At 34.7% G+C, this 13,247-nt stretch overlaps 1 protein-coding gene across 9 annotated transcripts in view; it reads left to right on the top strand.

Moving 5' to 3' along the window:
- Nucleotides 1–13,247, top strand: part of NBEA (neurobeachin) — a 457,700-nt gene that overhangs the window by 114,844 nt on the left and 329,609 nt on the right. For all 9 annotated transcript variants that reach the window (XM_033515238.1, XM_019006696.2, XM_015628205.3 and 6 more), the window contains exons 11-13: nt 6,415–6,523; nt 8,885–9,037; nt 9,779–9,947. In XM_033515238.1, the coding sequence (XP_033371129.1) occupies nt 6,415–6,523; nt 8,885–9,037; nt 9,779–9,947 (431 nt within the window). The remainder of the gene's footprint in view (nt 1–6,414; nt 6,524–8,884; nt 9,038–9,778; nt 9,948–13,247) is intronic.

Here is a 13,247-nt window from a genome sequence, read left to right as displayed (position 1 = left end):
ATTGAAAATGTACAGAACATTTCTGGAGTTAGTTGAACTGTAAGTAGAAAAAAGATTGTTCTTGAATAAGTCAATGCATTTCTTCTATAATTAGATTATATTCTAAAAAGAGATCTGTAATTCATTGTGCTATATGATTGTAAAGTGCATAATACAAGAAGATGTGATCCTAACTCAAGAACACATTGAACAAAAATTTAAGCAAATGTCTGCTTGATGAGGTGTAATTCATATGTTGAATTAACATGGTTTTGGTTTATGTACATTATTTTCTCATATTTTATTTAATGGTACATAGGTTTCAAGAAAAATAATGCTGAAAGTGAGCAAGGAAGTAGGCAAATAAGAGAATAAAATATTTTTGGGATCAAAGAAAGAAGGTAGTGGGGAAAGAATGCTAAACATGAAAAGGTTCATTTGAGAAATGGAATAAGGAAAGTGGTGGACTTAATGAGTTCTTTTCTTGTTCCCCCTTATTTATTAGATTATTGTCTCTTCATGTATCTGATGCTCAGTTTTACCTGTCTTACCTATAAAGGTGTATCTATAGCAACAGAGGGCTGTCCCAGTTCTACTGCTTTTTGAATCCTTCTCACCTCTTTCTCTCCTGTAAATATAAAAATCTATTTAATAAGCTCAGAATTCTCAATTATTTGATTTGCTGATTGGATTTTTTTAGTATTAGAGGGGCTTTATTAACAGAAAAAAAAAAAAAACAACAAACCTCATCATCTGTACATAAAAAAAGAATTATTAAAATTATCTGTATTTCCTAAGTAAGACAGGTATAACTGCACATCTAATTTTTAAGATTTATAGTTTGATAAGAAATAGGCAGGCTGCCTATCATTTTCTACAGATATGAAACAGCCCAGCTTGACAGGAATTAATTTGATGTATTGACTTTATTTTTTAGCTTAATATGAAAAATCTGCAAGTTTACAATAATTTTTATTAATGTCTTCAGTTTAAGTAGTATCCTATCTTCCAAACCTCTCCTCTCATCTTCTCTTTCAATAATTTTCTTGTCATAGATAGCACAGGTATTTAAACTCAAGAGTAGATCTGGAAGTAATCCTTCCTGAGGTTGTTGCATTTGCCTTTATAGCTCTCATAGAGAGCCAAGGTCCCAGTCCATTGCTGCCTCCAGTGTAAAATTCAGAATTTGCATTGTTGAGTGCTGGTAACCCTCTCCCTCTCCATTTTGAAGGGCAGAATGCTGGATATTGCTCCTAAAATTTCACATCACTAGTGTGAGCTAGCTGTGGTCAGATAAAATCTTGTCTACTTGAATTTTCCCAAGCAGTGACAGCTGGAATGTGACTTGCCAAATTGGTCTGCCTGGACAAGAGTTTATAATGAAAATACAGCCACTGCCTTGTGTAGCAGAGATCTGTTGTAAACTCCTGAACTGCTGTACCTCTGCATATGCCAGAAAATCCAGGGACTATTAGGGGTGGCTAATTTATTACTGGAGTGTGTGTCCCAAAATGTTTTGCCTGTAAGCAGAGGTCTCTTGCATCTCTAGTTCTCTCACATAGCACCTATTCAACTGACTCATGTTTGTGAATGAAACCTCATTAGCAGTCTTATTAGCTTTGTCATATGTTATGAGAAAAGAATTGAAAAGGAGTAAGAAAGAAATCACTTCCCTTTTCTCTTCAACAGTCTTACATAAGGAAAAAAATATATTTAAACTGGCAGCTAAGGAAGCACTTTAGAGAGATGCCATAGCTGTAGCCCATGGAAACATTAATTGTTGATGTATGATTTTCCTTAATACTACTTTATGCTAAGATTAACTTTCAATAGTTATTATACTAACCACCTGCGATGGAGTTATTCATACAATCCTTTTGTATTACTTTTGAGTAGTTTAAAATAAAGGATTTTTATCTTTATAAAGGATTCTTTCCCAAAGAGTATCAGACAAAACAAATACTGGCATCATTTTCTTTTATATATATTCTTCAAGTTAAATGGTGTGTAATTAATAATCATACTTAGGTCTCCAAAGCAACATGCCTGCCTTAACTAAAGGTGTCTTTTGTAAAACTGAATCTAGATAACTTTGTAATACACAATCCAAGATAAAGGCAAATCTCACAGGGAAAATTATCATAGGAATGAGGAGTCTAGAGAACCTGATATGTGTAGTGGTTTAAAAATAAAATAGAATAAAATAACTGCAACAGAAACAAAACAAAACAAACAAAAAGCCAAAGCAAATTTCACTTTAATCCTAGGAGTGCAAGTTTCTGACTTCTAAGGTACTTCAAAACAGTATCATAACCGTTGGAGGTACTGCATCATCCTGCTTTGGTCTATCACCTTTTTTTTTTTCTCCTGTTTTTTTAATAATGGAAAACTACTAATTTTTTTTTGTTTTTTTGAAATTAGTTATGTTTTCAGTAATTGTCATAGTTCTCTGATTTAGTGTTGGTTGACACATGTAGTTTCATTTTTGATCTGTATCTTGGCTCCACTGCAGACAAGCTGATCTCTTCTAGGAAAGGCATAATATAGAAGAGATGTAGGAATGGGCTGATGTATCTTTTATGTCTAGGAGTGTTGAAAGTAGGAAAGAATGGAGAGAAATTTTGTGTGACTGCACAGAATTTTGCAAGTTTAATGTGTAATGTCAATTACTGTGCAGCAAGCTGATTCATGTTAGTTGCTGGCAAGTTTGTTAAATTCTGTTTGTAAAATTGTTCAACTTAGATGACAGTCTTCTCATCAATATTGTTTTCCCTCTGTCAACAACAACAACCTTTTTAAAAGAATGATTTTGGCAACCTGTTTCTAATGATAAATATTTTCATATTTCATATCTTCAGGTTTAATTTGTGTTCAGCTGCCAAGGTGAATAAAGTGAGCATCCCTAGAAATTGTTAAAACTTCTGGATACAGTCCTCCAAATTAGGCAGATTAAGTTTTTAGAATGCAATATTGAGGAGGAAAATGGATTCAGTATGAATTTTTGTGTCTAGATACACATTTCTTTGAGGCCAGTCGGACAATGTGGGGAAAGAAAAGTTTTTGAAGAGGCTGGGAAAATTTATCTGAGAATTCAAGCAGATCAGATGCTCTTTCTCATAAAGTATGTAGGGTGAAGAATGTTACGTGTGAAACCTGTGTTGTATGCAATAGCTGCTACTTAGTGCGGTTTCATTCCTCCCTCCTCCTCCAAAAAGGAAGTTTCATCTAAAAGAAGTCTAAGCAACTTCTCTGAGGGAAAAAGTCCACAAAACAAAGCCCAAGCCATAAATACTCTACAGCTTCCCCCCACCCTCCAAAAAAAAATTATCCTCCCCCTCAACCCCACAGACAGCATGCAGTCTGTTTTCTGCCTATCTCTGATCATTTTCAGGTAGTAATATCCTTCAGTACTGTACATGCAATGAGAATTTTAAAAACTTCCCTTTTGATTTTATAGTTCTTCTATGAGTTAAAATATTACAGATCTTTTACTTCATTTCTTGCATAATAATATGAGCAAACCGCTATTTAAATTCAATTATTATGTTAATTTTTATCAATACTGTGGTCCTATACAGTATTCATCTCAAACTTCATTGTGCCTCTTTATGCCTGCCAGATGGTTCTCCTTAACTGCTGCATTTTCTGGTACTTGGATTTTTTTAATGTGCTTGAAGGTGTAATGATGCATTCATGTGTGCTATCCCAAGATTTGAATTACTATATACTGCAGTCAACTCTATTATTTATGATGGCAATCTTGGATAATGCAGAAGGATTAGAAGTTAGAGTTACTGCCTGCAGACCTGAGCTGACTCTGTAGAGCTGGATTGAGGTATCATTATGTGTCTGGATCAATAGATGTTAAAAGCCCTTTTGGAATTGAGTAAAAGCATAGCTCATTCACAAAGGCATTGGCCAAATTAATACATTTCCCTGAAACTAGAAACACTGGCACCACTCTGCAGCTAAGGTAGATCTCTGCAGAGGTAATGTGGGCAGGCAGGATTAATTAGTTCAGCTATAGCCAGCATAAAGATGATTAATATCTAAATAGTGATACTTGGGCATGGGCTGCATCTGAATCACTACACTTTTTTTGAGTCCATCTTTCTTACATAGAACCAGCTTGTCTGTGTCTGTGGCATGGTTAGGTATAAACCGGTCACTTGCGGTTTCTGAGTTGGCTTGTGATTTATGTGTGCTTAAATAGAGGGAAAGAGGAAAAAATATATTTATCAATATGGTGTCAATGTGTCTTAAAACTTGCATTCAGAGTCTGTCATAATTTCTAAAAGTTGTCTAGAGATTGTACTGATATCAGTACAATCATAACTCTAGCCCATGAGTTTACATCTAAATTCATAGAATGAACAAGTATACTGTGATACAAATTTAAAGGCTTTTGATAAAGTACTTCTGAGAATAGAAAATAAACTTAAGTCTGCTCATGGTACAAAAATCTTTACAATCCATTTTAAGGATATTTTTTGATATTTCAATGTGATATTAATGGCATTTGCTATTGTAATTTAAATTCTAATTCTGCAAAGATGTATGCTGTTTCTTGATTTCATGCATAATGGCTTGTTGTCCTAAGTCATAAGGTTACTCATAGAGGATGGTAGTATGCACCATCTATCTAAATGGAATTTTCTTTCACCTATTCATTTTTTTTTAAAAATCTAAATTTATATCTTCAACACTATGTGAGCTGCTTATGGATTTTCATGTTATAAAAATGATTAGATTCTTATTTTAGATGACAAATACAGTAGACACTTTTGGTTGGGGTAAGAAAAAATTGATGCATATAATCTGAAGTTGAAGTTGATGTGACAGCTTGACAGGCTGTTTTGATAAAAGCTTTGGAGTACTGTAAATACATATTATCTGTGTACTTTTATTCCTGACACTCTGTGGAGCATTTTGTATGTGCTTTTAGATGGATTATTATGACCATTCAACAATGAACAGAGACAAGGCACTATTTCATGTTCCCAGCACATACTTTGGCTTCTCTGTCCTTTTGCACTGGCAGCTTTACTCATCAAATAGAATAAATCTTGTTTTCCTCAGCACTTTGATTATTTTTTGGTGCTGTTGTGGATTAACCAACTCAACTTTTATTTCAAAGTAAGAGATTCAATTTGAAGAGCAAGTGAACCTTTAGATGACTAGATACTCTGAGAAAAGTTGCAATGTATCAAATGCAGATTGGACATTTTCTTTAAGTCCCTTTTTCATACCTGCAAAATCCACAGTTGTCACTCTTGCCTGTGCCCACTACCTATGCAAGAGCTTTTGTGGTTGTAGACACTTGTCTGTACAGCTAGGAACTGTTACATCTATTTAATTTTTAGAAAAGAAATAATGATTTTATATATGAATTGTATATACACTACAATATATTCTGTCATTTACCTTTTTGAAATATTTGAAAAGTAATTTTAAATACTTTCTGTCACAATTTTTTTTTTCTTTCCCCCTTTCCTCTGGGTTTTTCAGCAACAGATGAGTGTATTTTTGTTTTATTCTCATCACCCAAGAGTCAATTATGATTTATTTTCCCTGTGGTGAGTTGATCTGTCATATGTTTCCACTGCTGGTTTTCATAACATAGTTTCACTTTCTTGCCAATTCCATCCCATGAAGTCTTTCTTACCTCTTATGTTTCTATACTGTAACCTTTTCTGAACACTTTCCCTCCCTGTACTTTCTAAACACTTCACTTGAAGATACTGCTGGGATGGGCTGTTGGGTGATTTCCTTGTAGCCTCTGGAGTCTCTCTTCCTTTCTAGTCAGAAGTTAGACTTTCCTCACTGAATGAAAAACAATCCTTAACCTTTATTTGGTCAGGCAAATACTATTCTCATGTTTGGCCTTTAGAAAGTTCAAAGGAAGTCCTCCTCCCTGCTGTTCCACTGTGGTTTGTGGTCATCATTGCCTGTATTTATGTTCAAACATTTTATGCCTCGTTTGTGTGTTAATAGTGACTCTAGGGACTGAAAGTGTGGAATGAGGACATACCTGCAAACTTTGCTGTTTAGAATAGTTAGTCTGAATAGGGAAATGTTTGACACAGCCCCTGCCTGCGTCATTCTAGCACTGTCAACAGGACTCCACTCAGCATCTTCTGCCTCTTTCAGCTGCCAAAACTTTGACTTGAACTGAAAGCTCCAGGACTATTTAAACATGGGATAATCATGGTCAAACCAGGAGTACTGACGGTGCTTGTTTGAGAATGAATTCCCACTCCCGCCATTGTAATATGTGAAAAATCACTGGAGAAATTTATTGAGAGGAAAAATAAGATTTGTATTCTTTTAAGGAATTGTTCACCACCTTAAGCCTATTTCTGTTTACGTAATAGCTGGTGATTATTGAGAAAGCCACATTTTTAATCTGAAAAAAATCTTCTTCTTTACATGCAGTGCTACCCTATTGGCTTTCTTGGTTGAGCTTCTTAAGAGTTCTGTAGCCATGCAAGAACAAATGCTTGGTGGAAAAGGCTTTCTAGTCATTGGCTATCTCCTTGAAAAGGTATGTTTGGAGGATTTTTATCTTTGTTCTTAGTATTTCTACTGTCATTGTGGTACTTTCAATCACTTGGCTTAAATGTCTGGTGGAATAAAATATATTTGTGATATACGTATTGCAAATTAAAAATGTTTTATAAGTTGTCTACAAGAGTCTGTTCATCTTCCTCATCCTCTTACATACCAGTATTGACCAGAATCAATTTTCTCAAGGTGGTTCTGTTCTCTTATTTATGTTCTTACATTAAATCTGTTTGTGAATCACTTTAAAGTATTTTCATTTCTGCACTTTCTGTCCCCCCAAACTCACTTAGGAAATTCTCTTGGTTCTAGTTTGTACAAAAATAGCAGAAATGTCATAACTTAGATTTATTTTTTCATGTGTGAGTAGGTTAATAAAAGTTAAATTAATCTTCTGTGACTCAATTCTCAAATTCTTTAAATAGTTGCCCTGTGTTTTGAAGAAGAAAAACTGTAACAAAACCTAATTTCTGAAAGAAATAGTTGCAGGGGGCATTCCCTGTACTTGCTTGTTTTCAGGAGTGGTGTGCATTTATCACAAAACTGAGGTTCAGTTGTCTGGGGAACATCACCTGCCTCCCTGCCTCATGACACCCTGTTACTGGGGTTTAATAATCTCAATAATCTGAGAGTAAACTACTGCCAACTCTACTAATATACTGGTGGTCCTATGACTGGAGCTCGTGGCTCTGGCATTCTTGGATGTCTACTACTGGGCTTTTATTACCATGAGGTCAGAATAGCAGTCTTTTAAGCAGAAGATAAAAATCATAGTATCACCTTTCAAAAATGCTCTGAATTTTGAAGAAGAATGAGAAGTAGTTTCTCTCATTCTGTTCACTTTGTTCTTTGTGGCTAGGGAAATACCTTCACTTAATACATAAAAGCAGATTTTCTGTGCTTCTGTTTTCACTACTAGGCAAGTGTGATTTAGAATTTCAAAGAATTAGCCTAAGGTGGTGTTTTTTTCCAAGAGTAGGTTTTCTTGTGCCATAACCAGAATGAATTTACAAAGTTGTTAGCTTTGGTTATGTAAGTTACAGGCAGACCTGTGATCCCTCATGGATGGCTTTCTCCTGAATAGAGCACTGTGGTTTACACACATGGAATACATCAATTGAGAATGTTATACACATTTATTTTTTTTTAAAGTTTGCATGCTCTTTTAATTAACACCTGCTATGTTCATTAGACTTGGGCATGTGAATAGTTAAAGGATTTCCTTTGATCACAGCATAATTCTTAAAACATATGTTGTTTTCTGGATGTTTTTTGCATTATATTCACTTAGATGCAGTATTTTTGAAAGAATGTATTCTATTTTTTTCAATATATGCTTATATTCTGTTGGCACACATGGTGGGAAAAAATAATTTTGTTTCCTAGTCTCAATTTTATTATTTGTAAATTGTCTGTTGTATCTGTTGTTCATTTGCATGTCATCAAATACTTCACAGAAGACAAAGAGCTTTTTTTTCTTAAATCTCCATATTCCCACACCATACTTACAGCATTAAAAATAATTGAAAAATATAATCACAGAATCATTTAGGTTAGAGAAGACCTTTAAAATCGAGTCCAATTGCTAACCCAGCACTACGAAGTCCACCAGTAAACCTCGTCCCTCAGTGCCACATCTACACACCTTTTAAATACCTCAGGATAGTGACTCCATCACTTCTCTGAGCAGCCTGGTCCAGTGCTTGACATTTTGTGGAGAAGGCAAGGAGAAGGATGTTTAGAGTTTTTTACTATTTATTAATCTGTTAATTAGTATAGAAAGAAGTAAATTCCTCATGCCACGCTACTACATAGGAGCAGGTCTCAACATTGATTTTACAGCATATGCTATGAAACTGAAAGTCCTGAAATTTGAGGAAACCATGAACGCAGCTCCTTCGAACACCTACTCAAGTTTAAGAAACAAATGCAAGTCTCTCAATAATGTGTGTTTGCACACTGAGACACCCAATTTTAATAAGACACTTCTTTAATTTAAGAAGAAATAAGGACTTCAGATGAAGTAGAAATGTAGGATCCTGACTGGATTCTAATCAAATGAAAACAAACCCAACTAAGCAAAATACCAAAAAACAAACAAACAAAAAAATAAAGTTATTCATTAATATTTTAACATGCTAAATATATCCATTAGAAAGACCATTAATAGTGTTAGAAAGTATAAAGCACAATCTGCCTTTATATTAAATGACATCAAAACATGCAAGGCTGCATGTACTTACTAATGATGAGCCAGGTGAAAATACTGCTTTGTAGTTCTGCTATAATTATATTAATGAAGAGTTTTTCTTTATCTTTTTTCTTTCTGATTATTTTCTCCCAGTCATCTAGAGTTCATATAACCAGAGCAGTTCTGGAACAATTTTTGTCATTTGCAAAATATTTGGATGGATTATCTCATGGAGCACCTCTACTGAAGCAATTATGTGATCACATCCTTTTTAATCCTGCTATCTGGATACATACCCCTGCAAAGGTAATGGTACGCTTGAATAATGTTGTGACTCGCCTACAACAAAATTAAATGCCTGTATTCTTTTATAACATTCTACTTAGGTTTTTGGTTTTGCTCTTTTGGGTTTTCTTTTTATAAACATGTAACGGAAATGATTTTTAGATCATGAAGTCTGTACACTGCTTAACTATATACTCCAATGTCTTTTATAATTTTTTAAAACCAGTTAAATTATTGCCTAAGGTCCTGTCTGATTCTATGAAAAGACTGCTTCAAGAAACCCAGTTCCTTTTTCAGTGATTGCATTGCATTGTTTTCCTGCATATTAAGCATAAAATTTTGTATTTTTAATTGCAGGCAAAATGTGTTTTGTTACAAATTAACGTAAGCTCTCATTTTAATTCAAACTATGTATTCTAGTTTGATAAAATCTCTAAAATGTTATTGCTCATCTCTGGTAATAATGAATTACTTGTTTTCCTAAGTAATCATAGTTGAGATATGCAAACCAAAGTGAAAAGTGGCATTGTCCTAAAAACTGAAAATATATACTTCTCATATAAAAAGTCAGAATAGAAAACAAGCCAGTATGTTTATCGTTACTTAAGTCATTCCTAGGTACCAGTGCAGGCCTTGTCCTAACCAGCATTGTAATTAGTCTTCCAGTTTTTTATATCGTATCCAGAGTCTATTCTAAAAAGACCCCTACAGTTTATGGTTACTTATACAGAGATTTATGTGGATGACTGTTTCATTCCTCAGGTGCAGCTGTCTTTGTACACCTACCTGTCAGCTGAATTCATTGGGACTGCTACGATCTATAACACCATCCGCAGAGTGGGCACGGTGCTGCAGTTAATGCACACGCTGAAATACTACTACTGGGTGGTCAATCCTGCTGATAGCAGCGGCATTACTCCAAAAGGATTGGGTAAGTGCCACACCTAAGGAGGAATATAAAAGCATTTCTCTCATAGGAAGGTTTATGATGTAAATGTCTGAAAGCTCCTTGGATCTGTTTAGCAAGAAGGTAAATAATTGGCAATAGTTGATACCAGAGGTCGTCAGTAGGACTGTGGAAGTACTTTTTGGTGTATCATAAACCCATGCTGATAATTTATGTTTATATGTATTCCCAAAAGATTCCAACTCTGGTCTCCAGTCATGTAGTATATACTTATGAAATATATTAAAAAAGATTAATTTTTTGTTCCTCTGTAATGAAGAGGAAATATTACATGTATTTCATATGCCAAAGAAAGCTTTGTGAGGTTTGAGTCATTAGTAGTGTTAAGTGACCTTGAAAACAGAGTGGAAACTTCCAGTTCTCGCTGCAGAGGTTTCTGAAGCTGTATTTCCAGTTCAACAATATTTTTTCTCTGTCATTATAAAATAGAGATTTATTCAACTTTGCTTAAATTGATTCACTTAGCTTAGCAGAGGAGGTACTGAATGACAGCACCAGCAAAATGCAATAATGGATACTGCTTGAGCACTGCATGTTACAGATGTGTATTAACCAGAACAAATCATTCTAATCCTATACATTCTGGCTGTAATGCCATTACATTTAGCTAACTACTTGTGTAAAGCAGGAAGAATTTGGTTGAAAGTCCCTTAAGAAATACCTGATAAAGGTGAATTTCTTAATTATTGTTATGGTGTAAATATTAATGTCATGCTGAGAAACTGAATAACTGGGGAATGTTTCTAGTACTGCCACATATCCAAATATTCAGGAGTATTACATATCTAACACATTAGTTATTGGAGAATTCTTATTTGTAAGTGAGCTGCATGCATAGGGGTTTTCCTCAATATTGTTTTTTTTTAATAAATAAAACCAGAAGTAACAATTCTTTTCCTAGATTAGATATCCTAATAGGCAATGAAGGTGTTGAAGGTCATAGAAAGCCGCTCTAGGATGTTGGAACACATTCATAGTTTTCTCAAAGCATTAATATTAGATGAAGAGTGGTCTTCAAAAATTATTAAAATTTATTTTAAAATACTTAACAAAAGCCTACACTTCTCTGTTCATTTAAGCAAAAGGTTTGAAATCCTAGATAATGAAAATTACCTGTGGTAGGTAGTTAGTTAACTTGAAATCTATCAGTGATAAATTATATTATCCACTTACGCTGATTCTGGATTCCTGCTGCCAAAATAGAATTAACTTCTTTTTTTGGTGCCTGCAGTGAGGATGTCTCCTTCTGACCTAGATATCTGCTGATTATGTACAGTGGAGTGCAGGAGTCAGTTGCCTTAATACAGGTTTCTAGCATCATTTTAGTCTCAGTGGGGCATCTCACCTGCTTCTCGGAAGGATGCAGGTTTCCTGTGTATCCAATACCAAATCTGCTTGTTTTGGTAGATATTTTCTATACTTTATGACATGACAACTTAGAATGATAAGTATGTTTAGGAGGCTGTGTCTTACCTCTATTGACAGGCACTTAAGAAATCCTTCATTTGAATTATAGTTGCTTCTTAGACTGTGTTGCCTCTATTGATTAGATCTCCACTAACCTTGGTGGAAGGTTAGAAACTGGTCTTGTGTGGGAGCTGCACTGTTGATGTCTGAAATTAGGGTGAGCTGAATCCTACCCTGGGAGTGGCTTTATGCAGATTCATACTTTCAGAGATCTGCTCTGTTGAGGTTTACGCTGCTGTGCTCCTTTGGTACAGTTTTACCATCAGACAAATCAACTGTATCTGAGATCAGTGAGGAATTGGGATGTTTAAAACTCAGATGATCAGCTAATGTATGCTCTGTTTGTCACTGTTGAATACCCAGCTGTTCTGAGGTGAAGTTTTCAGGTGTCAACCACATTTACAGCTAGATAGAGACTTGGAAAATTCCTCAACTAGCTTGAGAGAGGAAGTTTGAGAATACAGTCTACTTGTTATTGATGATGTTGTTTTTTTGGTTTTTTTTCTAGTATATTTATTTAAATTTTAAAAAAAAATCCTGTTCTTCTGTGTTGTAATGCTACTACCTAACAACACTTTGAAAATGTATTGCATATTACAGATTGCTTCCTTCTGGCTAGGTTTGCTCTTTGTGAAGTCAGTGACATTTCTTTCTGTAGGAAGCATGGATTGTTTTTATCTTGCCCAGATCTGTCTCTTTGCTGTATTTTTTGAGTATTTGTTTGCGTAATGCTTTTGGATCTTTATTTATCAATAATGGAGGGGGCTGCAGGTAGGCACTCCTTGAGCTTTATTTCCAGCATCAGCCTCAGGACAAGGTGAGACACAAAAGATGTTGAATGCCATTACAACAGCAGCCAAAATTCTCTTGGTTACAATGCCTTTTAAAAAACTTTCTAGCCAAAGTTAAATGGGCTTTCTAGCCAATGTTAAAAGCTTAGAAGTGTTTGCTTAAGCCAGTCATTAAAACTGCACGTACACTTTGCTTCTAACAATGTTTGCTTGTTGTAGCTTAAAAACAATGGATAAAGCTTCATTATTAAACTTACATTTTTCTATTATCTTGCTTATCATATGTTCTAAGGCCTGCCTTTACACAGCTGAAAAACACAGCCTTATTGTTTCCTGTCCTTGCAGGTCTGTATTCTTGCACTCTTCCATTCTGAAATCTGTTTCCACACAGCTTCTGAGAGTTTTCTACCTTTTTTATTTCCCACATAATGCCAGTTGCATAGCCTCAAAAAATATATAATGAATTCATCAAAATCTTAACAGAAGGCATGAGGTACACGAGGATACAAAATTAGGAATGAGAAATGAATCAGTTAACTCTAAATTAAGTACAGATATGGCTGGTTTACATCCCTGCCTTTTCTTTCATTCAAAGTATAGTACATTCTCCTCTCATTTATGTCAGTTCCAGACACAATTCTTTTTTTTTTTTTTCATCTGGAAGGCAACCAGGTCAGTTCCTGAAAAGTAATCAGGCAGTGTAAATTAGTGACTGCTTGGTGTAGCAGTTTGAAAACAAAAATTGAAATTTCTAAGGCCTTCATGCAGTAGTTGGGAAGGTGTTTTATAAAGTGAGGCCATGCATGTTTTTAAAAAACATGTGATCCACTATATCTGAATTTTCTCATTTTGTCTTTAGTTAGATTTATACATAAATTTGACTTTTTGAAAGTTTAATGTCTTCTTTCTTCCTTGTTCTCTATCCTTTTCTTCTTCCCTGCAGAAAGCCCTGTGTAATTGATAAAGCTACAAAGTAGTAGTACTTATTTTTCTGTTTTTAAGAGTG

The sequence above is a fragment of the Parus major genome, chromosome 1, assembly GCF_001522545.3.
Source record: "Parus major isolate Abel chromosome 1, Parus_major1.1, whole genome shotgun sequence".
NCBI lineage: Eukaryota > Metazoa > Chordata > Aves > Passeriformes > Paridae > Parus > Parus major.
Note: the sequence above shows the minus strand (reverse complement) of the source record. Positions and strands in the feature narration are given on the sequence as shown.